The sequence below is a fragment of the Sylvia atricapilla genome, chromosome 1 (assembly GCF_009819655.1).
Source record: "Sylvia atricapilla isolate bSylAtr1 chromosome 1, bSylAtr1.pri, whole genome shotgun sequence".
Taxonomy (NCBI): Eukaryota; Metazoa; Chordata; class Aves; order Passeriformes; family Sylviidae; genus Sylvia; species Sylvia atricapilla.
In genome coordinates, this window is record NC_089140.1 from 145,827,734 (window position 1) to 145,855,335 (window position 27,602).

The 27,602-nt window shown below is 39.0% G+C and overlaps 1 protein-coding gene across 2 annotated transcripts in view; it reads right to left on the minus strand.

The window, feature by feature from the left end:
* Positions 1-27,602, minus strand: part of ZFAT (zinc finger and AT-hook domain containing) — an 82,687-nt gene that overhangs the window by 23,175 nt on the left and 31,910 nt on the right. For both annotated transcript variants that reach the window (XM_066336492.1, XM_066336501.1), the window contains exons 5-11: positions 19,918-20,068; positions 18,183-19,639; positions 16,767-16,999; positions 10,309-10,396; positions 6,376-6,525; positions 4,377-4,550; positions 1,177-1,265 (exon numbers count right to left, since the gene is read on the minus strand). In XM_066336492.1, coding sequence (XP_066192589.1) covers positions 1,177-1,265; positions 4,377-4,550; positions 6,376-6,525; positions 10,309-10,396; positions 16,767-16,999; positions 18,183-19,639; positions 19,918-20,068 — 2,342 coding nt within the window. The remainder of the gene's footprint in view (positions 1-1,176; positions 1,266-4,376; positions 4,551-6,375; positions 6,526-10,308; positions 10,397-16,766; positions 17,000-18,182; positions 19,640-19,917; positions 20,069-27,602) is intronic.

The following is a 27,602-nucleotide window of genomic DNA, read 5'->3' on the forward strand; positions in this document are numbered from 1 at the left end:
TTTTTGAACTCCTTTAAACAAATACCCCTGACTGATCTAATCCAGTGCTCAGTTCCCTTGATGATGTCTTGAATTGCCAGACTTATGTGTAGGCAGATCCCAAGGTCAGAACCAGCTACATTTCAAGAACTGCACTATGAGTATATTCATCACTTTGGCCGTCAAAAAAAGGAAATTTATGTATTTTCATTTACAGAAAAAACTTTTAAAAAATGTAAGTCCAGAGCAAAACCACATACTTAACATAGAAAAATTATTTGTTCAAAATGTATCATTTTTTTATGTGACTTGTTTTGTCTTCCAAAACTTAAACTATCATTGAAAAGACTGCTTGCCTTATGGTACTTGTTAAGAATGCCTGTAGTGAACTCCTTATAAAAGTAAAATGATCTGTTAGATAATGAAAGATGTCACATATGAAAATAGTATGATGTTTTCAGATACATATTTAAGAAATATGCTCACTATTAAGATAAAGCTTCACATTAAAATGAATATTCTCATAAATAAAAAATAAAAAAATTACTTTTCTGGAAAAGGAACCAGTCTAACTCCTATTTACCAAATAAAAGATTTCACAATACATTATATTAGGACCTATCACATTGAGAACCAATGTGAAATTTAGAAATAAAAACATATTACCATTTATTAAAATAAACTGTATTTCTACTCTACATACTTCATAAAAACATTAACAATTTTCAAAACTCTTTCCAATGAATGTTTCAGATAAATGGAATGTTTTAAAATAAATTCTCTTAAATTTTCTTCAAGTATATGAACTCATTTATAGTACAAGAGACTGGCAAATTTCAGGGAAAATTAAGATGGGCAATGAACTGTGATACAGGGAATTTGCTTTCATACCTCCCTAGGACATTTTAAGGTACATATTAGATTCACACTCTCAAGGACTGACAATCAAATCCAATACATTTGTTTCATATTGCAATATACAGATATTTTTGTCAAGTAAAACTACTAATTACAAACTGGTCATGAACATAATAACCTTATCTCAAAAGTCTGAATATAAAGTCAAAATTTCCAAAATATTAAAATGTTTATATACTGTTAACTGTCATCAAACAAGAAAATATGCCAGTTTTAATACTGTTATCTAAAGTTCTGTGTATTTCCTGATAACTTTAAGCATGATTTATGTTTTCTTACCTTGAAAGAGACGTGTTGTTCCATATGACGTAGGAGCTGTGGTTTCTGGGCAGCTGTATAGTCACACACTGTGCATTTAAACTGCTTTCCTGAAATGGGAATAGGAAATGGAATAGGTTTTTTTTATTTTTTATTTAAGTTCAGAAAACTACTGATTCTATTTCCTCATAAAGATAAATTCCAAAATGCTAAGAATGAACAGTATGAGAAGCCTGGCACTTGCTCTGCAAAATTTTTGTTAAATAGAGCTAAGAGCAGAATAAGGGAGGAAAAAGGCTTGAGTCTAATCTTTAAATTAAAAGCATTAAATGCTCTGGATTCTCCTGGGATAGTCACTTGGGAAAAAAGAAAATGAATTGTTATAGTGCACTCCAAATGGAAGAAGGAAATCCATTATTTACAACTGCAGGCACAGCTACTTTGCTATTTGTAAAGCACACTTTGAAATCTTTAAAACACCAATGTTTGATCATGTTCAAATGGGTTTAGTTATTTCTGTCCCAAGCACTGAATTACTGTGATGCAAATACATTTTCCCCTCAAAGCAGTCTCTCCCACTAAACTATTTTTTCCCTTATGATTTAAATTAACACAATTTCCTTCCTTTTATTCTCTGGGTCTCACACTCTTTTTCTCCTTATTTTGCCTCTAAGATATTTATCAGTCCTGCTACCTCCAGCCAAATTACAAGATGCATTAAATACAGTAAGACTTCATTCCTGAATTGAATGTGCATGGCTGGCAAACTGTATTTGACTGATATGGAATAAAGATATGCTAAAAACTACTCCAAAAGTAAAAGAACCAAAAGGTAAAGTAGAAGCAGAATAGATAATATTCGTGCTGTCAAAAGAGATGGGGTTTCTTTAGATTCCAGATGCTGATGAGAAAGGTAAAAGCATTTTATACTAAATGTGAAAGTTTCTATAAAACATGGCTAAGAAGAACCTTTTGGTATCAAAATAAAATAATGAAAATCAAGCTTTCTAGTTTACTTCTAACCAAAAACAGTAATGACCCTGGACCACAGAATTGCTTTCTATCATGTCACTCTTGAGAAGTCTGTCTTCTGGAAAAGAATAAATCAGACACAAAACTACTTCATATTCCACAACTGAAATTGACCTTGCAGGGCTCTGGTATTTGAACAAAAATTGCTTGGATTCATAAGTCAGGAAGACAGGATTCATAAACAGTGAAACAGCTTTCAAATTCACTTATTTGTGAAATAACTGAAGAACACTAGATGTGTGCTGCTAAGAACTTTTGCAGTGCTGTCACTACAGGAAGGGACACTACAGGAAGGGCAAAGAGAAACTGTCACTCAAGAGTCCTCTTGCAAACCACATTCCTGGTGACAAGTTTCCTTTTCTTTTACCACAACTGTTTGAAATGTGTGAAACGTTTTTTGGGGTGGCTTTAGTGATAAAAATTACTTAAGACTCCACAGACAGTGAGATCCTGCTTCACTGGAGCCAATAGTAAAACTCACCTTCCAATGGTACTGGGAATTTCCTGGAACAGTTTTGTAAGTGAGAAAAGCAAGGCAAACGAGCCTAAGTCTTGGGTTTATTCGTACCAGTCAAAAAGTTCACCAAAAAGGAACAGAGAGTCATGGAATGGTTTGGGTTGGAGGGGACCTGAAAGGTCACCTTGTTCCAACCCCCATCACCCCTGTGGCAGGCTGGGACACCTTCACTAGAAGTCACTGGAGTTATTCCAGAAGATGATGAGTTTGAAGCCAGATAAAGAAGGGCCCTGGTAATAACAATGCCTCTAGAGCGAAGGTTTCAGCCTGACCTAGCAGTAACTTTTAAAAGAACACAGTTCCTCGCAGGGATTTAAATGTTTAAAGCCAACTTCACACTTTTAAAGCCAGTGGCTAGATCCTGCTTAAGTATTGTGCTATTCTTGACAACATCAAACTTCAAAGCAGCCTCAGATAAATTACAGTAATAATTTAAACACACATATATTTTTTCAAGAAATCTAACACAAAGGTGAAAACAAATTCAACTTCCACTGTTGAATTTCACATTTGATCATGCCAGATGGTGAAAACAAAAGAGAAAGGTTTTGAAATGAAACCCCATAAAATGATTTTTTTTACAGGGCCATAGAAAGAGACCTTTTTCTTTATAGACTGATCATGCTTGAAATTTACTTTTCATTTAAATACAACAACTTGCCTCCTTCTCCTAGCCAGGAATCATCTGAAGTTTGCATTTGGTAAGTAAAATCTTGATTCTTGCATATTAAGTTTAGATGCATGTGCTAGACCTACTTGTTACTGATCAAGTTATTTCGAAATACTGGAAAATACTTTACCAATAACAAGTGATTTACTAATACACAGCATTTCTGCAATAATTTCTGTAATAAAACTATAATCTTCCTGTAAGACATAGCATATTGATGTAAAATGGATCATTTTCCACTTGAACATACAGACATAAACATTAAAAAATATCTCTGACACAGAAACTTCAAATATATTCTAAGAATGAAGCTGAGCATTGTGTGCTTTCTCTGAAGATGTAATTTGGAAAAGAAAAGAATGTCAGTGATATGGTTAATAAAAAGTGGAGTGAAGTTTGACACAATTGTATGAGTAGCAAAGATCAAGCTACTAAGTCATACTTATCCTACTAAATAATTTACTTCAATACGAAAAACATGGAATAATAAAGTATTGTTGTGCTCTAAAATCTGATATAAAATGGGATGCTCTTCTGGATGTGCATCTTGCTTTTTTCAGTTGTCATCACAGAAATACTAAAATTGCAGGGCAGTTGAGGTACTGCATGCGAGACTGTAGAACGTAAGTGCCCAGCTTGGCCACTGGCTGATTAGACACCAGGATTCTAATAATATTCTCATAGAATAAAACATTAAGTAAGACATTTAAAAACAGAACTATTGGCAATTTCAAATTTATACTGAGATAAACAATTTACTGTAAGAACAAGGAAGGCATACAAAGCCAACACATTTCAGAGAAACCTAATATTTCAGAGACAGCTGTCTTTCACAGAAATTATTTCAGAAAGTTTTGAATTGTTTACCAAATGGTGTCTCCTGAGAATAAACAAAATCTGTAAATCACATTTAAGTGTTCAACTGAAAAGCATTTGTTAATAAGGCCTGTAGTACAGCCAATGTTTATTGCCCTAAAATTGATTTAACAAACACACACTTACCATCAGCAGTATGAAGGAGTTTATGGCTCTTCAAAGTGCCTTTTGATTTGAACTTTTTCCCACACATATCACAAAGGTGGGTTTTCTCCGTGCTGTGACGATTCATGTGGGCTTTCAAGTTGCTCTTGCTGCGAGTGGCATACTCACAGAGGGAACATTTGAAGGGTTTGACACCTAAACATGAAAAAATATACCATGAAACAAGGAGGCTGTGCCTTTCCATGAGAGGGTGGACATTTGTTTGAAAGAAATTTCAGATCATGTGAGCAACATGGACAAAGAGAAACGCTTCAAAATTTGGATCTCTACAAGTAAGAAATTTCATTTATGGCTTCTGTGTAAATGATGCTGAGCTCATGACAGCATCACTTAACTTGCTAAGAGAAAGGAGTTCTTTCATAATTTTGCTCTACTGAAGCCAGGTACTGAGTTTAGCCAGGAAAATACTGATATTTGGGCCTTGCTATGCCTATCCTTCACTTAGAAATAAAATCCAAACTGTCTACATTGATACCAAGCTGGTGACTCCATGCAGAAGTCTTCAGGTAACTACCATTCTCCATTTACTACAACCAACAGTTAAGAAACCTCTTGTAATGAGGGCTGCTTCACAAGGCAGTTAACATGAAAGCAGAAGTTAAATGTGCAAGCTGTGTTTTATTGTTAATTAGTGTCAGATTTGCTAATGGTTCAGGCAGATACAAGCACTTAAAACTTCACTTCCGTCAAACTGTCCAAAGCACACAGAGAGATATCGAGTGTATCATCTAACAAAAGGTTTATAAGAACAAAATAAATCCTTCAAAGAAAAGCTGAAAAATCTGAACTGGCAGAGTAGTTCAACAGTTTCATGAGGGTCTGCACATTTTAGATTGAGACTCATGACCTTAAAATTAGATATACAACTATGAGGAATTACAGTCTGCTTTAAGCAGATTTGATTGCACACTTTGATTTGGGAAAAATTTCTATTCACATCTCTCTCCTGCTAGGTGGGTGACATGGGTTCCGAGTTCCAGCCAGAAAAAAAGAACTCTATCTACAGAATACACAAGGAATTTCTCTAACCTACATTCTGCCTTACCTAAACTCCTTAATAGGGGAAAGGCCACTGGAGAGGAGCCCTGCTGTGCCACACAGGCAGGAAAGGTCACAGTTACAGCATTCAAACACATGTGCCTTACTACCTAAACAAGAACACTTTGGAAACAAGATATCACTTGGAGATAACAAATCCCATTATCCCCTTTATGCAGAGGGATGGCTAAAGAACCTAAAATCACAGGCAATCTGTTCCATTGATTAGTAATGTGACTGAAGACTATGTAAGCTGTCTTCAGCCTTTCATATAAATACACAGAATGGGTAGCACAAGATTTTACTGTATAAAGATTTTCAATTCAAGGCATTTTTAACCCATGTGTTGCCACACTACTGGAATTTCTCCCTAAAAAAGTCATAAATACGATGAGGGATATCTTAGGGGATGTTAGTGCCTGTGGCAGCTAACTCCCATGCTCTTCAGGATTTAATTAAAATACTCACAGAATTTATATGTATACATCAAAGCAACTGGATTTCAATTGGTTTACTAAAAGATTTCCAGACCAAAGATTTTTGGACAAATGTAAAAGGAGCAGCAGAGACTCATAAGAAGATAGAGAAAACCACTTGTTTTAAAATACCGAGCATGTATTTAATTCAATCCTCCTTACTCACATAGAATACTTGATAGATGTTTATGAATGAATTTTTGGAAAAAAACTGCATCAGAATTGTATTAATTTATATAAAACATTTAAACTGTCTGTTCATGTTCTGAGTGTGAAGTTCCATATGTGATCCAGAATCCATTAAACTAATTAATTAACCTCCAACGTAGCTTAAAGTTTTGCATTCAAGTATAGAAATAAACTTGAATCTGGTTTTTTATGTCAGCAAAGCTTCAGTGGAATATGAGACTCATTATTTGCCCAAAAGCTTAAAACCAGAGATTTACCTTCATGGGCCCAAATATGACGTTGAAGGTCTGATCCATTCTTCATAAAATAAAAATCACAGTGGGGACATTTCACAGCTCGTTTTCCAATAAGTCCTTTCAGCTGAACTCTTCTGCCAAGAATCTCAGAAATAGTAGTCATTGAAACCTCTGAGAGAAATTCAAAAGACAGTAAGAACCAGAAGGACATGAGGGAATTTATTTTGTAAGTAATGCTGAACAACTAGATCCTGATTCAGTCCAACTTTTTAAAAGCTGTATTTCCCCTGCTCCCACTCAAAACTGACTTGAGCAAAGAGCACAAAGACCTTTTTTTCCTTTAGGCCTTCTAGGATGCTCTGTCCTATCTCTCCTGATCTGTGAATACACTGTCCTCACTGCCTGTTAAAAAAAAATAGTACTTTAAATATAAAAAAAAATTCGTTGGGCCACTAGCACAAAAGACCATTTTAATACTGTGACCTTTCCCCATAAAGTATATTGACACTTTTTTCTTCAATATTTTTAAAAGCTTTATTCAAGATTTCACCCCAGATTTCCACGTCAAGGATTTGAAGACAATTCACTTCACCCACAGTTACAGCGGTCAGAATGCTGATAATCAGCATTTAAAGGAAAAAAAACACGCTCATGGAATAAATGTGACTGGAAAGGACCTCTAAGGTCACCTACTCCAAGCAGGGTCAACTTTACAGTTCCATTTCCAAAGTTACATTAAGTTGCTTGGGGGTCACATCCAGTCCTGTTCTGAACACATCCAGGGATGCAGATTCTACAGCCCCTCTTGGCCCCTTCCAGTGTTTAACCATCTTTACAGTCCAAACTGTTTTCCTAGTTCTAGTCAGAATCTCCTTGTTTCAACTGACATCCCTTCATTGTATAGCTCCAAGAAAAATCTCCGTCTTCTTTTTAATTAGATTACTGAAGACAGCAATTAAGATTCCTCTCCTGGCCTTTTCTTATTCAAGCTAGACACACTCAGTTCCATGTATTTCCTTCATATGAGATAATGTTTTGGTTGTCACAGTGAAAAAGTTCAAAATAATGAAGTTTAAATTAAAGTGGCCCAGACACATAATGAAAACATTGCCAGATGCTTTTAAAAATAAATCAAATTGCTCAATGCACGTCAGATGAATGAAATGCTATCTCTGGACTTAATGCAAATACAACGCTCATGCAATCTAAACTTTAAGACATGAAAGCTGGTGATGTATTATGCCCTAAATCTTATAAATTTCAAAGTTCCTGTCTGAACCTAGATTTTTACCAAAATCACCTTGTCTCCTGGTGATTGGTCCCAGAATAGAATCACAAAAATTCTGCCTGAACTCATATGCACAGGGAAAATAACCTCAAAAGGTAACTATAAAAGCCCATGAACTGAGCAGAGATAAGTTCTAAGGTACCAAAAAAAAGAAAAACACAGCCATAAGTCTGAACCCTCATCTGCCTTTCATGATTTAGATCCTGCATTCATGACTGCAGGCTAGGATGTCTGCTCAGTGGGGAGCTGTGGAAGCTGATGCCTCTCATGTCTCAGAACTATTAAGAAATATCATCTTAAATCAGACAATGGATGAAAGGTAGATAATTTTGAGAGCTGGGACCAGAACCCAAGACTCCTCCTTCACTGCTGAGTACAAAAATCATTGGGCAATAAAGCCAAGCTCTCTTATCTCTTTGGTTTGAAATACTGCTCTGCCAAAGTCTACGGAGATTTTGGTCTCATGGTCTTTATGGGACCAAAATTCAACTGCTCTGCAAATACAGAAGAGGAAGGAGTACTTTTTGATTTCATACTTTCTGCTTGATGAAACAGAGGAGACAAGGGAGTGGGACATGCTGAATGATACTAAGGAAGGAGAGGGGGAGCTCTAGAAATAACATTTTAATGATAAATACAAAAGTATTTCAGTTTAAATTAATTTTTGATATGTCGTTTTAAAATTCAATTCCTGTTAACAGTACCCGTCTTTCCTTTCATCTTTATTCATTTTCATTTACATCTTTGAAAACAACTGCCACTGCAGTATTTAATAGCCAATACCATCAGACCCCTCACATTTATTTTGCTTGTATTTAAGTATGGTGCACAAATAAAGGATTTCTTCCTGATTACAGGGAGAAAATTCACAGAAATAAAAAAGATTTGTGCATTAATTCTTCTCCATATATTAAAACAGGGTTGTTACATAACTATTGCATAGGCATATCTTAGATGTCGTATTTCTTTCATACCACAGAGATACATTTAATAAATCTGCTATTCTGCCTTTATGTTCTATGCACCTGTGATACATGAATAAAAAATGAAACCACAAAATAATAGTGCAGATTTTCTTTTTAAATCTTACTTCTATTGTAAGAGTTTAAAAGACTCACTTGAATAAAAAATTGTACACCATAGTTTTTTAGAGGGATTCAATACCAAATAAACTGCTCAGGAGTATTTAAATCCATGAGTTTAGTACTTCAGGGCTCCAGAGTTAACTGGTATTTCTGGACCTCGGACACAGCATACACTGATCATTCAGCAGTGGACCAGTGCAGGCTGATGGCAACATGTCAGGGCACAGAACGTCATGTCTGCCAGGTCACAGGTCCTGTTATTTAGGGAAGTCTCCTATGCTCCCTGCCTGAGGCAGAAAAAAGGCTTTAAAGGCACAGTTCTTGAGATTGAATTTCTATGCTTACTGCTGTTATACCTCCTGACTACAGTATAGCTCAGAAGCCTTTTCTCATCTCAATTTCCTGCATCAGACATGTCCTCTGACGTACGACAAGCCCTCCAACCACACTGCTCTGGAGTGGTCTGCAAATAAAGAGGTTTAGTAACTAAAGAGCTGAAGTGGAACTTAAGGACGAAATTAAAGTGAAGGAAATTGTTTAAAACACGGGTCTAGCACTATCTAGTGGCAGTAGGGAGATAAACTACTGCTTTACCTATTATGCTGTACATCTGACAAGAAAGACAAGGAAAGTTACATCATTTTAATTGGATTTTTTCCTCAGAATCAGTTTGAGCATGACCAGCATTTTCCTCCTTTGTATCCAATTATGTCAGGTGATAAGGAGCACTGTAGATGAATTCATGAAAGTGCCACCTCTCCCTCCTCTGCAATAGCAGCAGGGCTTTCTATCCAATGTAACACAGATCCTGAGAAGCACGAAATTAGGGACACGCCACTGTGGATCTGCTGAGTTCACACCAGTGAGGCTTAAATCAGTCCCCACACCAGCATTTTCACATCAAACTCCCAAGATCTGAGAAAGGATTGTTTACTCAGGCACTCATTGACTCACCACATTCATGTTACCTTGTACTTGCACTGATAAATCAGGGCACCAGAATGCAAAGTGTAAACAGAGTCCGCAGCAGTTTGCTGGATCCAGCCAGGCTTGCCAGCTCCAGACTCCTACTGGCCACTGCACATCCCAGCTGCTTCTAGCAGGAGCATTGCTGCAGACCCCAGCTGGCCCTGGGAGTCCAGCCCAGCCCATAGGACCTGGGCACACACAGGGCCAGCTCTGCATTCACATCAGTCACCTACAGACAATTCATGAGCCCTAAATACATTCCTGTCACTTCATGTGAGGCCAGTGGGAATTTTACATCTCCTAGGTTGCTACAGGACGTCTATATGCCTGATCCCAAACTTCCTAGTGCTTAATTTGAATTCACCCTTTGTCGGATGAAGACAGATTTCTTAGCACAATTACCTGACATACACACAACACACATGCTCAAACAGTAACATTTTCCCTCCCAACTCTAACATCTGCAAAACCAACACAATTCTTATTTTAAACCAGCTGAATTAGAAATAGACTCTTCTCTTTCTTAGGAATATAATCACATTACGCTGCTCATTCTAAACCCCCATCCATTTATTGCAATAGACTGAGAAATCTTCCTTGATTTTTTCTTACCAGGGTGATTTGTCTTGATGTGAGATTTTATAAGTCGATCTTCAGAAAATGACTTCTCACACACAGGACAGGAATAACTCTTTTTATCCTTAAATGAGAAAGAAAGAGATTGCATTTTCAGTCTACTGGTATAATCACTATAGTCATTATTCAGTAATACATGGTTCTCAACAAAGTTATAATTCAAGGTTCGGTTTTTAAGGGAAAAATGAATGTATTTATAGTGAAATAAGTGAAGGAGAACTATTAGAAGACTCTAAGCACATCATTAATCCTCATGAATACAGGGCTCCAAGTTACAGCAGATGAGAATATGCACAATAAATGTAAGCATTATCCTCTGACTGACTCTGTAGAAAATCAGGAGTTGAAAGATCAAGTCACATAACAGAAGAAAATGTATTTGATGTAAGCAGTAATATTTTGGGTTTCTTCTTTTTTTGCACAAGTCCACCCTTCTGAAACCTAAGGATCAGATCTTACCCCTCTGAAGACTACCACTACTATGTGGACTTATAAAATGGCCTGAAATCAAGCAGCAGAGTTAACAAAGACAGATTCTATTACTTATTCAGTGTCTACATTTCTAACTATTTTATAAATATTCAGCATTTTATTTAGCATTTAAAGTCTTATTCCAGTACTTTGATTTAAACACTTAGAGACTACTGTGGATTTTCTCATGTCACTGATGTTATAACAGATTTAATACTATAAATCAAGTTCAGCTGGAGAGTATTGATGTAATTTCTTCCTCTATGTAATTTTAGTCTAATTGTAATTTTCATGTTTTTACAAATACATCTAACTCCATGTAGAAATGTAGGAATTTTCTCCCTTACACTTTAAATCAAATATTGACAGTCATAATATAAACTGGAGAGACTGATCTTTCCAGAAGTACCTGCTGGCAATGGATGCTCAATCAAATGAGTGGGTCATAGTCACCTCTGCACTGAGTGGATTTATTTGTGAGTGGATTATCAAAACCACAGATGGAGAGAGTCTAGTTAGTCCTGACAGCTGGGCAGGTGCCCAGGTAACATATTACCTGGTTGGAGAGGTGCAGCTACCCACCTACTAGAGATCTGAAAAGGTGAGCTGAAGAGACAGGACACTTCACTAGTTATTTCAGGAGGACAGAAATACTTCCTGAAGAGTATGAAAGGAAGATTACTGATCAAAATGAGACAGACCCCTGTGCTATGAACGAGAAATCTGGAGATCACAGGAGGTTAAGGGCCCTGGACTCTTTGACCAAAGAGTCATCACTGAATAGCGAGGAGGGCTGTACAAGGAGGTCATTATTGTCCAGATGTTGCAGTTGTACAGCAGTAAATGGACACCTCTCTTGAAAGAGAAGAAAACATTGATAGGTTTTCATGGCAGACAGGTTTTGGAATATGATGCAGCATTTGCAGTCAGTCTCATGTACCTCTGAGAAACAAATCCCTGTGCTGGCATACCTACAAGTTAAATCCAGCAGTAGCCCTAGAACACCTGGGCTGAAATAGCAATAAACACTCCCATGACTAGGATATGGAGCTCTCACTGCCGTTAATATGGCAGTGGCACAAGGAGAACTCTGCCTGAGCTGACAATCATTTGTTCTTGTGAGAAAACCTGCACCAGGTTTTCTGGGGATGGCAGCTACACAAGGATTACCACCCTGAGGACAGTACCTTGCTATGATGGAGTTGGGGCTGTCATCATTTTAAGCCCTAAGAATCTTAAGGGAAAAAAAGGAACATCATAAAATACTAGCTGAGTTTTGGAAGAGATTCAAGGAGCCTATAAAGCTGACAAAACCTTAAAAAAGAGCTGTTAATTTGTGGAATTAGGGTCTCTCAATTGACATAGCAGAAATCTGCTACTGATGATTTTGGATTTCTATGTGAACACATTAGCCCACTAAAGACTGGTAGATTGATCACAACAAAACTCCATAGCAATGTTTGCACCTCTTCAAAGACACAGTTGTATGATCACATTCATAATTTGGCCCATATATAAAAACCAGCACAGTATAATTTGGGACGCTTGAGCTGAAAGTCGTTGACAGATCTCGATCTGTTCCTCAAACTTGCTATATATCTGATTTCAAAATATACAACAAATACAGGAAAAAAATAGTATACTTTCAATGTACAGTTGGGTGTTCCTGGCCTTTAATACTCACTGAATTTTAGTATTTCTCAGTGTGACCAGAACACTGAGACAAACGTCAAATAAGAAAAAAAAAAAAATCAACACTCCAGTACACATATGCTACTTCAACTGAAGTGCTGTTAACTGCGACAGCTTTACATTCCTATTAAAATTCTTGAGGAAGGCAAGGCTATAAACCTATGTCTTAGAGAAAAAAATCAAAATAATCAGTAAATGCATCAAGAGCTATAGAGCAGCATGAATGGATGGGTGCTGAGAACACATCTTTCCACAAGACGATGGTAACAAAATCCTTCAATAATGAAATAATCCCAACAGCTTTTTTCAAGCTGTTAGAAAGTTATCTACACCAAGTTCTGCAGAAGTGATCTTCAAAAGGGTCATCTTTTGTAGTCCAACAGAGCGTGCCCAGGAGCACTGAGTCCCTTCAAAGTGAGTCTGTTAAGCTCCAGTTTCTCACAGAGAACGCCCAGCTGAAGCCAAACCTTTCCTTGCTGGGTATCCAGGGCAGTGGCACCGAGCACTGGAGCTTCTGCTGTCAGCTTGGAATGCTTAAGTGTTCTTCTGTTGCTGCCCTGAGAGCTTTTGTGAGTCCTTCATGTAATCATATCACTTTGAAAATAGGCTTCAAAAATGCCCTGTCACAAATGAAGTATTTCAGAGCAGTCAGACCACAACACAGAGCCCCAGAGAAGATCCTCTGCACCACAGCTCCAACTCTTCAGGTGCCCTGGCCATAGGTGACGACAGAAGCCCTTTGAAGGCTGAGGTTGAAGTAATACCTGAATCACATTCTCAGCATGCAAGTTCTCCTCTGGTAAGAATGAAAGTTATCCTTCCTATGCCTTATTGGAATATATGCCTTTTAAATGCCTTTAAAGGTTTTTTTGAAGGACAGGAACAGAAGCAAAGCATGGAGAGAGCTGGATCTACCTTTGTTAGAGACCAGCTGCAAAGTCCAATCAGCTATTTAAAATTCAAAGTCAATAATTTCCTGATATTTGCTCAACACCCTTATTAGCCAATTTGAGAAAACATAAGAAACTTAAAATAATTCCTACATAAAGGTGTGTTTTTCACTGAAAGTGTCGTTTACATTGCATAAACCAGGAATTTAATTAGGTACATAAGTATTCTTAAACCTAGTGAAAATAAATTAGCCTAATGCTATCACAAATTTTCTTGTTTATGCTGTTCTGTTATTAAATAAGACCACTTACATAATAATCACAAAGCATTTCTCTTTATATAAATGAATTAAAATTGCACTAAGAAAGCATCAGCTATATTGCGTTATCCATTTATAGTGCTCTGCAGAGAATTTTATTTCTCTGAGGCATGTGTTTCAAGATAATTCAAGGGATAGGCATGCAAGTATACAGTCACAAAAAGAAAAATTAAAATCCTCTACTAAATATTGGCACTCACAGAACATTTCCAGGAAAAGTTCCCACAACTCAATTAATACAACATTTGATTGCAAAATTTTGTAGAGGAATAGAGGGCCAAAGCCTACTCTCACATCTATTCAGAGCAACAAAAATTTATTTTCTAACCCCCACAAGACCAGAATTAGACCCCCAAGTTACACTGCTGAGGAGTGAAGACCTCCAGAAATCTTCATCATTGTTTTCATGATGTTCAAATTAAAATTTTCCCAAAAGATTCCTGCATTAAACTGATGTCCCATTAAAATGAAACTCAGCTAAAAGGATGTGATGTACCCAGGAGACATCTGTGCACATGTGACAGAGGCTACAGAAAAATGTGCAGATGTTTAGACAGACTTTTTCTGAAGTCTGGCAAGAAGCAGAACTCAGCTCACAAAATGACAAGCACCTGCATGCAGCACTTAAGTATTTTTTGTGAAATAACTATTAGTAAAAACAAATGCCAAGCTGACATTCATTATGGAAGTGAGGACTAGGAGCAAAAGCTGTTTTCCAACTGAGTGGCCCAACATTAGATCAGAGATGTTTTTTTTAATTGCTTCCCTCTGCAGTATCTTGCATTCTTGACTGCACAGTAGCACTGCTCCAGAGGCAGAGGTAACACATGCAGACCAGTGACCATGTGAAAATTTACTCTCCTCAGGAAGGGTAAATAAGCAATCAGAGCTTGAGCATCTGACATCCTACCAACAACCAAACTATTACACAAAAGGTCAACAGCACAATGGAATTTCTAAGCATCCTTCCAAAGACAAAAATAATTTACATCCCAAAATGTGCATGAAAGCAGATGTAGGCACCTAGTAATGAGTGGTGGTTCTGGGTCTGAACTGCAATTTTACAGCGGTGCTAATGTTGCAGTATCAATTACATACATAGACTTAAAATATTTTCAGAGACAAACCTCTCTGTGATATTTATCTGCTCAGCACGCTGAGTATGGCAAAAGCCACTGGGGGTTGTAAATAAACTCTGGTACCTACATTAGCATTGTTTAATTCCACGCCCTGACCTTTAATGTTACCATGAGCTCATTCATAAAATAAACTGTACTAAAGCAATTTGAAACTGCCTAGCCCTTTCCCAGGTCCCATGACATTGAAGTGATTGGTCATGTCAAGGTTTGAACTTTGGAAGAGTTCAATAAATGCCAATAAACATCAAAAATCTACAATAAAAATCCTAGGAGCAAAAGAGGAGTACTGAAAAATCAGAGAATATAAGCAAAGTTTTGGTTTTGAATCAAGCCACGTCTCAATTCCCAGGCTTCAAAGGTAAAAATCTTCCCTGTAACAACAATGTGTAACAAATACAGAAGGCAAGAGGCAGCACATTCACACTTCTCATCATCTGTCAGGGAATAACCAATCCCAAATTCAGTGCAAGACTTGGGTGCTGCACACAGGGTAAGGTGGGTGATTATACAGTGATTTATACAAAAATTAAGGGAAAGATGCTTTCAATACCCATCATTTATATTCTACAAATAATGCAGAGATCCAGCCAGCAAGGAGGTGATGGAGGATACACATCCACACAAGGAGCTGGACTGAGATTTCAATATCTTCCATCTGCAGAGAAGTTTTAATTTTAATATTTATTAAGAATTGATTTTTCAAATTAAAATTAAAGTAGATTTCCACATTTAACTGTGCATAGATATGTATTTGAAGAAGTGGTCATTTTCAGTGAGATATGCACAGAGTAAATATACCAAGCAGTGGGCACAAAGACTTGGCAAATTCAGTTACTAAGTAAATTCTAATACACGAATTTCTCAATCCATTTAAATAAATATATTTGACAGTAAGCATCATTAAGCATGCTTCTAAAACATCTTACTGCCACAATGGTTTTAATTACGAAATCCATTTTCTCAGTTCTATTTAGAATATGAAAATTATCTTCCTGGTGGGAGCTGTTGGACATCCATCAAAGTTAAAAAACAGGTACTTATGGAAGGATATAGGAGAGCTAATTGTAGACACCTTTTTCTTAAGTGTTCTTACAAAGATTTTTGCTATCGGGTATTGTAAACATCATGAATTCAAAAAAATCCAAAAAAAGAATGTCTATTTTGTGAATATTCTGCACCTTTCACAACAAATTCAGATTCCATTTCAAATATTTACAGAAGAGAAGGATGCAAGGGGGGGACATTTTTTTCTTTTTGTGTCATCTCTTTTGTTTAGTTTCAAAGCTCTCCAGAAGTAACTGCCTAAGAAGAGTAGGAGGTAAAGTATTGCTCTGTTCCAAATACCTTTAAAGGAACTTCAGCTATTGGAAATACTGACCAATATCCTACCAAGACCTGGTTTTAGCACATGGCACTCTGAACTGGAGAGCTTTCTGAACAAGACAGAACTTTTAAAACATTATCTCTCTATCAACACAACAGAAAATGGTAGATGTTCAACTGAACTAGGTGGAGATCCTAGGAAAAAAATCCATTTCAACAACTTAAATATCTTAAATGTGTGTAGTAATTAAGAAGAATATATTTTCATTTTACCAAGCCATCAATTTATGAAAGAAGGGAATTCAGGTTCATAAGATGAAGTAATGTAACAATAGTACCAACTTTATTCTATTCACTCAAACCTCAAAGGATCAGAAAATCCTGGAAAAGAAACCTAAAGAGAAACTCAGAAGAAAAACCCAAAGAGAAAATGGATACAGACATACTTTCCTGGAAACATCTCTGAGAAGGTCTAAATACCCAGTTGCTCTAACTCAGGTATTCCGAGAAGTGTGCAGAGAACACACAAGTAAGAATCCTGAGCCATGTCTTCAGGTATTACCACAGAACTACAAACACACATTTGGTTTGCTACTTACCATATCTGTGTGAACTTTAAGGTGTGCCTGGAGCTTGTATTTATCCGGAGTGGAGTAGTCACAATGTTCTGTGGGACATTTCAGCAAAATATTGCTGTGTTTCTGAATGACGTGACGCTTAAGGCAGTTCTTGGTGATGGAAGAATAATTGCACTGGGAGCAGTAATATAAATGTTCTCGAGTGTGTGTACGGACATGCATGTCATAGTGCACCTGGTACCAAAACAACTTGCCTGAAAAATAAATTGGACATGAAGAAAGTCATTCCTAAACAAATGCTAGTGAAAATACAAAAAAATTCCCTGATTTTCTTTCAGGACAAAACACACTGTTTGAATCTTGTTTCTTTTGTCTTTAATGAAAACCTGTCTAAAAACCCGTCACTACTGAAAATATGTTTACAAATCCACCTTTGCCCAAAAAAATCATGTTATACATCCTGAAACAGCCTAACGAGAGCAGCTTTAATACATGTGAATGATCTTTTTCCTAAAGAAAAAGTCCTTTTACATCTGTTCTCTTATACAAAGAATCTGAATGCAACTGTACGCTAAAAGAGACTGTCGAAATATTTTCTATTACTTTCTTTCATGCTACTTCTTCTTGAAAGTCTTTTTGGCATAATGGCACCAAAAAGCTCAGAGCAATTCATCTAAAGTATAGTGTTAGGGTGTTTCAAAAACTTGTTTTTGCAGACTTTGATTCCTTTCTTTTTTCAAGAATGAAAAATACAAAACACATCCCAAACTGCTTTCTTTCCAGTTATGTAAACACAAACTTTTTCAGTTAGAACAAGTGGGAATCGTGTGTTATTCACATAACTAAAAAAAACCCCAAACAATTACATTCAGGATAGTCTTGATCTGATATCATGTAATTAAAGTTTTCATCTCAAAGAACCTGGTTCAAAACAAGACACAAAATTATGCCAGTATATATGTTTCTATTATATGTACAGAATGTATCTTACTATACATCCTCCCACACTATAGGAAAAAACCTGAATTTTATACTAAGCTAATAATGAAGCTCAAGCATTAAAGCACGGACTGAACTAATGCTGATCACATGCTTAAATCTGCTGTGCTTGGCCCCAGTGACAGTTGTGACTTGGGGAGACACTGTGGACAGAAATAATCTAATTCTATCAACTTCACACCAAAATTGAGCCTTGCAAGGCACTGCTTTGCTATATTCCACTAGTGGGCTTTTTTTGAGGAGATTTGACTCATTTTACATTATTTGTACAGCAGAAAGTAAATCCCAGAGGACCCCCAAATCCATACTGAACTACAAAATTAATGCTGCTGCAAAGATACACAAATATATCAAACACCGCAAAGCAGCGGAGCAGGAAAAAGATAGCTCACTGTGTAACATTTTAAAAACCCCAAACATAATTCCACTGCTCCTTACCACAGTATTCACATTCCAAGTCTCCATAAACCTTCCTGATCCTCTCACGCAACTCAGTGCTCATCTGTCTTTTCTGCAAGCTGTCCAAGATCTGCATGAAGGCCACAGATCCACTCCCCCCATTGGCTGTAGCTGTGTGAGAAGAGGCTGCCTGTGGGCTGGTGGCTGCACCAGCTTCTGCTGCTGCCAAGGGGTCTGTGGGTTCTGCCGAATTTTGAATGGGTGGATTGCTTGTTTCTGATTCACCAGGAGGAACAGGCTGGATTCTCTCTTCAAGGACAGGAAGGTTCTCAGTCACTGTGTTGTTCTGACTCACATTTAAACTTTTGTCTTCAGATAGTAAAAGATGAATTTCTTCACCCTGCTCGTTTACAGAACTGCATTGATTAACTTCTTCATTTGGAGGAGAACCTTTTAACTCCTCAGGGCCAGCAGTACCATTTTTCAGCAGGAAGCAATCTGCTGCTGCACAGGGCTGAATGTCTGGGATTGCTACATCTGTTGTCTGACACAGTGTCTCTGCTACATTCTTCACCAAAGGGTTTTCCAATTCTAAGGAAAGGACTGCATCAATTTTTGCATCACCATTATGCTGACCATCATGGTTTACATCTGCAGCTGCTGATTCACCTTTAGAAGCAGATGGTTGTGGGGTGTTAGCAGCATCAGTACTAGTGACATCTGCAGTTTGTGTCTGCTGTTCACCAAGAGCTTCTGGCTGGATGTCACCTCCTGGCTCAAGCAAGCAGAAGCTTTGGTTGATAGAACTGTTGAAAACAGAATCCTCTTGCAGATCTGCATGTGTATCTTTGATGTGAGCACGGAGCCTCACAGAACTGACAAACTTCTTCAGGCATACAGAACACACGTATACAAAAGGGTGCTTTCGAATGTGAAGCTCAAGGGCTTGGTATTTAGTGGCCCCATGACCACAGAGCTCACAAGCAAAGGGTCTTTCATCACCATGAACAAGCATGTGGCGGTCCCGGTCCAGTTCATTTTTGAATTTGCGCTCACAAATATGGCAGTCATAGAGAAGCTGTCTTTTGCCCTCCCGCGTCATCAAGCGAAGCTCATCAAAAACATCTTTCACCTTCTTATCTTGAAGGTCGTGAGTTTCCTTCATATGTTTGATCAAATTTTTAACATCTGAGTATTTTTTTTTGCAGAAACGACAGTGCTGCTTAATTTTCTTATGAACCCTTTCGATGTGGACTTTGAGATGGCCTTTGCTGAGACAAGTGAAGGTACAATAATCGCAGCTGAACTTCTCCCCAGTGTGCTTCCGGAGGTGAACGTTCAGGTTGGCTTTGATGGCACTGGCATAACTGCAGTAAGAACACTTGTAAGGTTTCTCATTTGTATGAATCCTCAGATGTGCTTGGAGGGAGTGTTTAAATTTGAACACCTTGTTACAGTATTCACATGTAAAAATCTTCAGTTGAGTTGGACCTAACCTGAAAAAACCCAAACAGTTATATTTACATTGGTGAACCTTGGTAATATAATGTGTTGAAATTTCCTCAGACATTCATAATGGATAGAAATGCTTAGTTTAAAAAAAAAAAAAAAAAGTATTCTCCAAAGGCATTTTATATTATACAACTTATTCACAGTTAATTTTCAGCTGTTCCTTTATTTAGAGGTCTCAGAAAAATACCCCAGTTCCAGAAAAATGGGGGAAGCACTTCATTCATCTTCTGCGTGAACGCAAATGTAAGTATTTCAAAATTACCTGCTTGTTTTCATTGCCTGTTCATATGGGGTTTGCTGAATGGCATATTCTTGATATCCTTTTCGTTGTGACGGGTCTTGGACTGTTGTGTCCGGAGTTGTGGGTTCACTTTCATGAGGAGAAGCCTCAAGAGGAACAATTTTTCTGGCTCCTGAAGGAAGAATGAAAAGAATGCTCATTAAAAATTTAATACTAGAAACGTACGTTGTCTATAATATAAAAGTGTAAATTAAACAATACGCTCTGTAATCATTAGTTAGACTGTTTTAGTTTCTGTTGTTAATGATGGATAGATACACTTCTAGAAACTATCAGCACTTACACCACAGTTCTGCTTAAATAACTTGCCAGGACTTACAGTTCAGAGGATTATTCAATGGTGCTTGATGCATGCCACAAGAAGATCCTACATCCAAATATCTCCAGCTTTAAAAGACTGTAAATCTTCTGAATAAAATTTAAATCTTTCAGTTTCTGCTTCATAATACATCCTTTGAAAAATATGCCAAGCTGTTTAATCAGTTGCACAAATTAAGGCTGGGGAAAAGTTTAGTCTAAAAGACAGTTTAGTCTATATTTAAAACTCTGTACATCTTTTCCTTAAACTCTTTATATTTTGGGGCATATTGCCATCCCTCAGAATTAAAGAATATGTTTGTAACAGGCTTCCCAGGGCAGTGGTCACAGCACCAAGCCAGACAGAGCTCAAAAAGTCTTTAGACAATGCTCTCAGGCACATGGTGTGATTCTTGGGACTGTCCTGAGCTGGACTCCTTTGTGAAGCCTTTCCAACTCAGGATATTGAGATTCTATGTTCCATGTCCACTTCTCAATCTCCACTGGGAGCAGAAGAGGCTGTACTGAATGCATTAAGACCAGACTCCTGAAGATATTATTTATAAAATATAAGCAGTATTTACATAAAGTCTCTGAAACCACGGTGGGGGTTACCCAACAACAGGTGTGAAAGACTTAGTGACATTACATGGAGGAAAAAAGTGCTGTAGACAACAAGAAGAAAATCAGATATTCTGTGGGTCTTTCTGAGTGATTATGAATGGGAAATTGAGATATTTTGAGAAGGGGCCATTTGGGAGTATGTACAGCTATTGAAGCTTTTCCTATCAGACTGGACATCAGCCAACTCTAAACAGAATAACTAAACTGTAATAGCTCTGTTGTTCACTAAACTGATTGCATCTAAAACCAGCTTTTTTGGACTACTGTTTTTTAATAATGCTTTCAGTTCTGTACTAAAGATTCTGCAGGTTCAACAGAACTTATCTTCCAAGTTTTTACCCTAAATGTTACCAGAACATTACAACTTCTATTTCCTGTTCCTCCCTCTCCCACAAATGTCAGGTTGTCCACAGGATTGCATCTCCCAAACTGCACTGTGGTAGCTCAGTGAGATGGGACCTTGTCATTACAGCACAGGAGCCATGGTTCAGTCTGTGGATTCAGTACAAAGGTAACAGAACAGACATTAGACACCAGAAAAGTGCTCCAATACTTCAACACTTAAAATAGAAGCAAATTCTATATTTAGAGTGACTCAGTTTAAAGAAAATAGGTTTTAAACTGCTTTATATGCATGATTACCTGTTCCAGGCCTCCTGTTTCCTGACTGTGAGACAAAAATCCTCATTAAATGCTCCACACTAACTCTCCTCTGTGCCCTTCTGCATTTCAGGATGTTTGAGCATTCCCTAAAAGCACTGCTGAACTGTTTAATAGACTTTCATACTATGACTATAAAAATTTAATCACCTAAATTGGGTGAACTAAATATATACTCTCTAGATAAATACTAACTCACGAATATTTTGCATACTTTGAGTGGGCAGAATGCTCCAAGGTTATCCTCATGTTACTGCCTCTAAATTACCTATGCAGTTCACAGAGAGACAAATGTCTTTAAAAACTTTAAGAGGGAGATTCAGATTTTCAGACATGCTGATGAAGTACCTGCTGCCAAAAGGCACTCATGTCCCCTAGTGGGAGGTTGCTACTTCCCACCCTTAGAAGATAGGAAGCATTAAGACCCATTAGATGTCTCCGTCCTATTGGGATGCTGACTGAGGTGCCAACAGACCAGCAGCCACAGCAATCACCACTAGATCACAAACTAATGACTGCAGCACATGGCCAGGAGGTGAGAAAATTGCTTTCTAGGGTCTACCCAGTCTAGTCCCTACATTCCCCAAATCTCAAAAGAATGTCCTCAATATCCAGGCTAGGGAAATGCCTAAGAAAAAGGCAAACACACACAAGGTCTTATTTTTCATTAAAAACATCATATGCTAATAATGAAGACAGAGGTGTTCCTGTTTCCCTAGGCAATCATTTCAAGAAGTCAAAGCATATAAATATCAGGGGGAGAAAAAAGTTTACTGATAATTTCTTTCAGAAAAATCCTTCCTCCAGCACTATCATATCTCTATTTTAAAGGCAGAATCGACTTTAGTTTACTAGACTTTATTTATGCCTTTTGCTTTCCTCTCTTCAGTCAATATCACCTACGTAAATCTGCCTTCAGAAGAATAAGATTTGAGTTTCTCATGACATTCTGACAGCAGCTTCTACAGATAAGCATTACCCAGTGAGCCTCATCTCTAGCTCAAACTGAGATGGCCTCCAGCCTCTTCCAGTCTGTCCCTTAGAAAAGCAGCCCGTCTTTCACTACAGAGTTCTCCAATACTTATCAACAGTCTAAAACGTTATAGAATTATTAGGAATGGATCAGAAAGAAACCAGGAAAGAACATCAAGCTAATTCCTATTAATTCAACTAAATTCTGCAAACGTCTTAAAGTTTAAAGTACAGATCACAAAAAAGGATAAAGAAGAAGCTGAAAATAGTAACAAAGGCAAAATCAGAAGTATTTTGTTTGAGAAAGGGATACGGAATTTGGAGAACTTCAACTTGGAAAAGTGGTAACTGAAAATGAAACATCAGAAAAAAATTGGTAATTAGAAATACTGTAAAAAAAAAGTGTGAATAATCATTATCTCACAATCCACAAAAAAACCAGTTCAATACAGACTTAAACAAAATAAAGGAATTATATTTTCACCCCACATATAATTAAGTTATGGAACAATGACTGCATAATGTCACAGAGACTGAAAATATAAATGCATTCAAGATGGGATTTAGACAAATTAATTGATACATATTAAATACGATAATCTAGATGCAAACACCAGCTCAACAACTGTCAGAATCCATGAGACTTTACATTGTAAGTGTCTTTCTTCCCTTTCTATGTAAATGCTATATAGCATATATATATACATATATGTTATATATATATAACATATATGTAGGTGCTATATAAAGGACTTTAGCTGAAGTATAAAACAAATCTTCATAATGTAGGTACTCCTGTCTGTAGTTAAAATAATGCGCTATGGATATGAAGTGAATATTTGTTTCTTACAATCTCTTTTAGAAAGAACATGTTTTTCCAGTTTCCACAAAAATATGTTGTGGTTTAAAAACAAACCAAGTAAGAGGCTCTAAGTCAGAAATAAAATTTAATGAGAAGAAAAGGAAAATAAAATAGAATAAAATAAAATAAATACAAAAAGAAAAACCAGTGACAGAGTCAGAATACAACCTGATCAGGGTGATGGAAACAGTCCAGACGAGGTGGTCTTCTTGAAACAGAAATCTTGTAGAAAGGTCTGGTAGCTCCAGTCCTCTGGGAATCCAGTGGAAGAGGGCTGCTTCTACTGTCCCAAATCCCAGCTTATATCCAGGTGAGAATGCTTGGCTCTTCCCCATGGGCGGAGCATCTCACAATGGGATGATGAGTCATGGAAGAGAGCCTTAATGGCCCATTAAAGAGAGAGATAACGCCCGGAGGGAGTTATCTCTGAGTCATGCAAAAGGCATTGATGGGCCATTAACTGAAGATGGTGATAGAATACACCCTAAACTACAACCCAGGACAATCCACCCCTTATTCTATTACCATCTACAACATGCCTAAATCAATACATTCTTACAGATGAATGCATATATACATACAGAATGAAACCTTACACACTGCTCTCACTTAAAATTAAGTCTCCCTGTGGTACACAACGGGTTTCTCCATCTTTCTGCATTACCCACCAAGTGTAGCCAGGTCCTTGAGCAAAGACAATCCCATGGACGGGTCTGCCTTTGCCTGAAGTGGGATTAATCCAAACACTCTTTCCTAAAATGCCCTTCATGTGTACCACAGGTACTTTGTCTCCATCCACTGTGTGTAAGGGTTCAGACTGGGCAGGACCACCTCGATTGACAGACCCTCGGGTGTTAACTATCCATGTGGCTTTGGCTAAGTTTAGTTCCCAATTCTTGAAGGTTCCCCCACCAAGTGCCTTCAGGGCAGTCTTTAATAGTCCGTTGCACCGTTCAACTTTCCCGGCAGCTGGTGCATGATAAGGAATGTGGTATATCCATTCAATACCATGTTCTCTAGCCCAGGTGTTTATAAGGTTGTTCTTGAAATGGGTCCCATTGTCCGACTCAATTCTCTCAGGGGTGCCGTGTCTCCACAGGATTTGTTTTTCAAGGCCCAGGATGGTGTTCCGGGCAGTGGCATGAGGCACAGGGTGGGTTTCCAGCCATCCAGTGGTGACTTCCACCATGGTCAGCACGTACCGCTTTCCTTGGCGTGTTTGGGGAAGGGTGATATAGTCAATTTGCCAGGCTTCCCCGTACCTGTACTTCAGCCATCGTCCACCATACCACAGAGGCTTCATTCGCTTGGCCTGTTTGATTGCAGCACAGGTTTCACAGTTGTGGATGACCTGTGAGATGCTGTCCATAGTGAGGTCCACCCCTCGGTCACGGGCCCATCGATATGTTGCATCTCTTCCCTGATGACCAGAGGCATCATGGGCCCAACGAGCTAGGAATAATTCTCCCTTGTGCTGCCAATCTAGATCCACTTGTGATATTTTCACCTTGGCAGCTTTGTCTACCTGCTCGTTGTTGCGATGCTCCTCATTAGCCCGGCTTTTGGGTATATGCGCATCTACATGTCGAACCTTCACGGTCAGCCTCTCTACTCGGGCGGCGATGTCTTGCCAAATGTCAGCGGCCCAGATGGGTTTTCCTCTGCGCTGCCAATTGGCCTTTTTCCAGCGATTCAGCCATCCCCACAGAGCATTAGCTACCATCCATGAGTCAGTGTAGAGATAAAGCCTCGGCCACTTTTCTCGTTCAGCAATTTCCAAAGCCAGCTGGACAGCTTTAAGCTCTGCAACTTGACTCGATCCACCTTGTCCCTCGGTAGCTTGTGCAACTTGTCGTGTGGGGCTCCATGCTGCAGCTTTCCATTTCCGGTTAGCTCCTACAATTCGGCAGGAGCCATCAGTGAACAGAGCATATCGTCTTTCAGTCTCCGGTAGCTCATTATATGGTGGGGCTTCCTCAGCGCGTGTTACTTGCTTTTCTTCTTCTTCTTCTTCAGACGATAATCCAAAAGTTTCACCTTCCGGCCAGTTCGTTATAACTTCCAGAATCCCAGGGCGATTTGGGTTTCCAATGCGGGCGCGCTGTGTAATGAGGGCAATCCATTTGCTCCATGTGGTATCGGTGGCATGATGTGTGGAAGGAACCTTTCCCTTAAACATCCACCCCAGCACTGGCAGTCGGGGTGCCAAAAGCAGCTGTGTTTCAGTGCCAATCACTTCTGAGGCGGCTTGAACTCCTTCATAGGCAGCCAAGATCTCCTTCTCTGTGGGAGTGTAGTTGGCCTCGGAGCCTCTGTAACTTCTGCTCCAGAATCCCAATGGTCGGCCTCGAGTCTCCCCAGGCACCTTCTGCCAAAGGCTCCAAGACAAACCATTGTTTCCAGCTGCGGAGTAAAGCACATTCCTCACATCTGGTCCCGTCCTGACGGGGCCCAGGGCTACTGCATGAGCAATCTCTTGCTTGATCTGAACAAAAGCTTGTTGCTGTTCAGGCCCCCAGTGGAAATCATTCTTCTTGCGGGTCACCAAGTAGAGAGGGCTCACGATCTGACTGTACTCAGGAATGTGCATCCTCCAAAAGCCTATGGCACCTAGGAAAGCTTGTGTTTCCTTTTTGTTGGTAGGTGCGGACATGGCTGTGATCTTGTTGATTATCTCTGTGGGGATTTGGCGACGACCATCCTGCCATTTGACCCCCAAGAACTGGATTTCTTGAGCTGGTCCCTTAACCTTGCTTCTTTTAATGGCAAAACCAGCTTTCAGCAGAATTTGGATAATTTCTTCTCCTTTCTTGAAGACCTCCTCTGGTGTATTCCCCCATATGATGATGTCGTCAATGTACTGCAGATGCTCTGGAGCCTCACCCTTTTCCAGTGCAGCCTGGATCAGTCCATGGCAGATGGTGGGGCTGTGTTTCCACCCCTGGGGCAGTCGGTTCCAGGTGTACTGCACGCCCCTCCAGGTGAAGGCAAACTGAGGTCTGCACTCCGCTGCCAAAGGAATGGAGAAGAAGGCGTTGGCGATATCAATGGTTGCATACCACTTTGCTGCTTTGGACTCCAGCTCGTACTGAAGCTCTAACATGTCTGGCACAGCAGCGCTCAGTGGTGGCGTGACTTCATTCAGACCACGATAATCCACCGTCAGCCTCCATTCTCCACTGGACTTACGCACCGGCCAAATCGGGCTGTTGAAAGGTGAACGGGCCTTACTGACCACCCCTTGGCTTTCCAGTTTGCGGATCATCTCATGTATGGGGATCACAGAGTCTCTGTCTGTGCGGTATTGCCGACGGTGTACTGTTGCTGTGGCAATTGGTACTTCTTGTTCTTCTACTTTCAGCAGTCCCACAGCAGAGGGGTCATCTGAGAGACCAGGCAAGGTATTCAATTGTCTGATGCCTTCTTTCATCACTGCGGCTATCCCAAAAGCCCAACGATATCCTTTTGGATCTTTGAAATATCCATTCCTGAGATAGTCTATGCCGAGGATGCATGGGGCCTCTGGGCCAGTTGCAATAGGGTGTTTCTGCCACTCCTTCCCAGTTAAACTCACTTCGGCCTCTAATACAGACAGTTCCTGGGACCCTCCTGTTACTCCTGTAATAGAAATGGATTCTCTTCCTACATACCTTGATGGCATCATGGTACATTGGGCCCCAGTGTCAACCAATGCCGTATATCTTTGTGGGTCAGATGTGCCAGGCCATCGGATCCACACAGTCCAGTAGATCCGATTGTCCCTTTCCTCTTCCTGGCTAGAGGCAGGGCCCCCCTATTCCTGGTCATCGCATACGTTGTTCTCTTCCTGTAAATGAGTTGCTGAGGTTCCTTCAAGAGGATCAGTCATATCATCATTCCTGTAACGTCTGGAGTTCTGTGCACGAGAGACCGGAGCAACACTGATTCTAGATGAGCTTTTTGTTGTAGGCATTTCTCTTTTCAGTTCACGTACCCGGGCTGCTAAGGAGGAGGTAGGTTTTCCATCCCACTTCTTCATATCTTCTCCATGCTCCCGAAGAAAAGACCAAAGGTTACCTCGGGGTGTGTATCCTCTCTCCCTGGCTGGGGGACGCCTGCTCCTAATCGCAGAGACTCTCGTCGGCTCTGGTGAAATATCGTAAATTTCTTCCTTAAGTTCTTTTTTCAGTTTCTGATGGCCTTCTTCAATTAAGTTCCTGACTTGCTCAGCCAGTCTTGTTTCCACAGATGA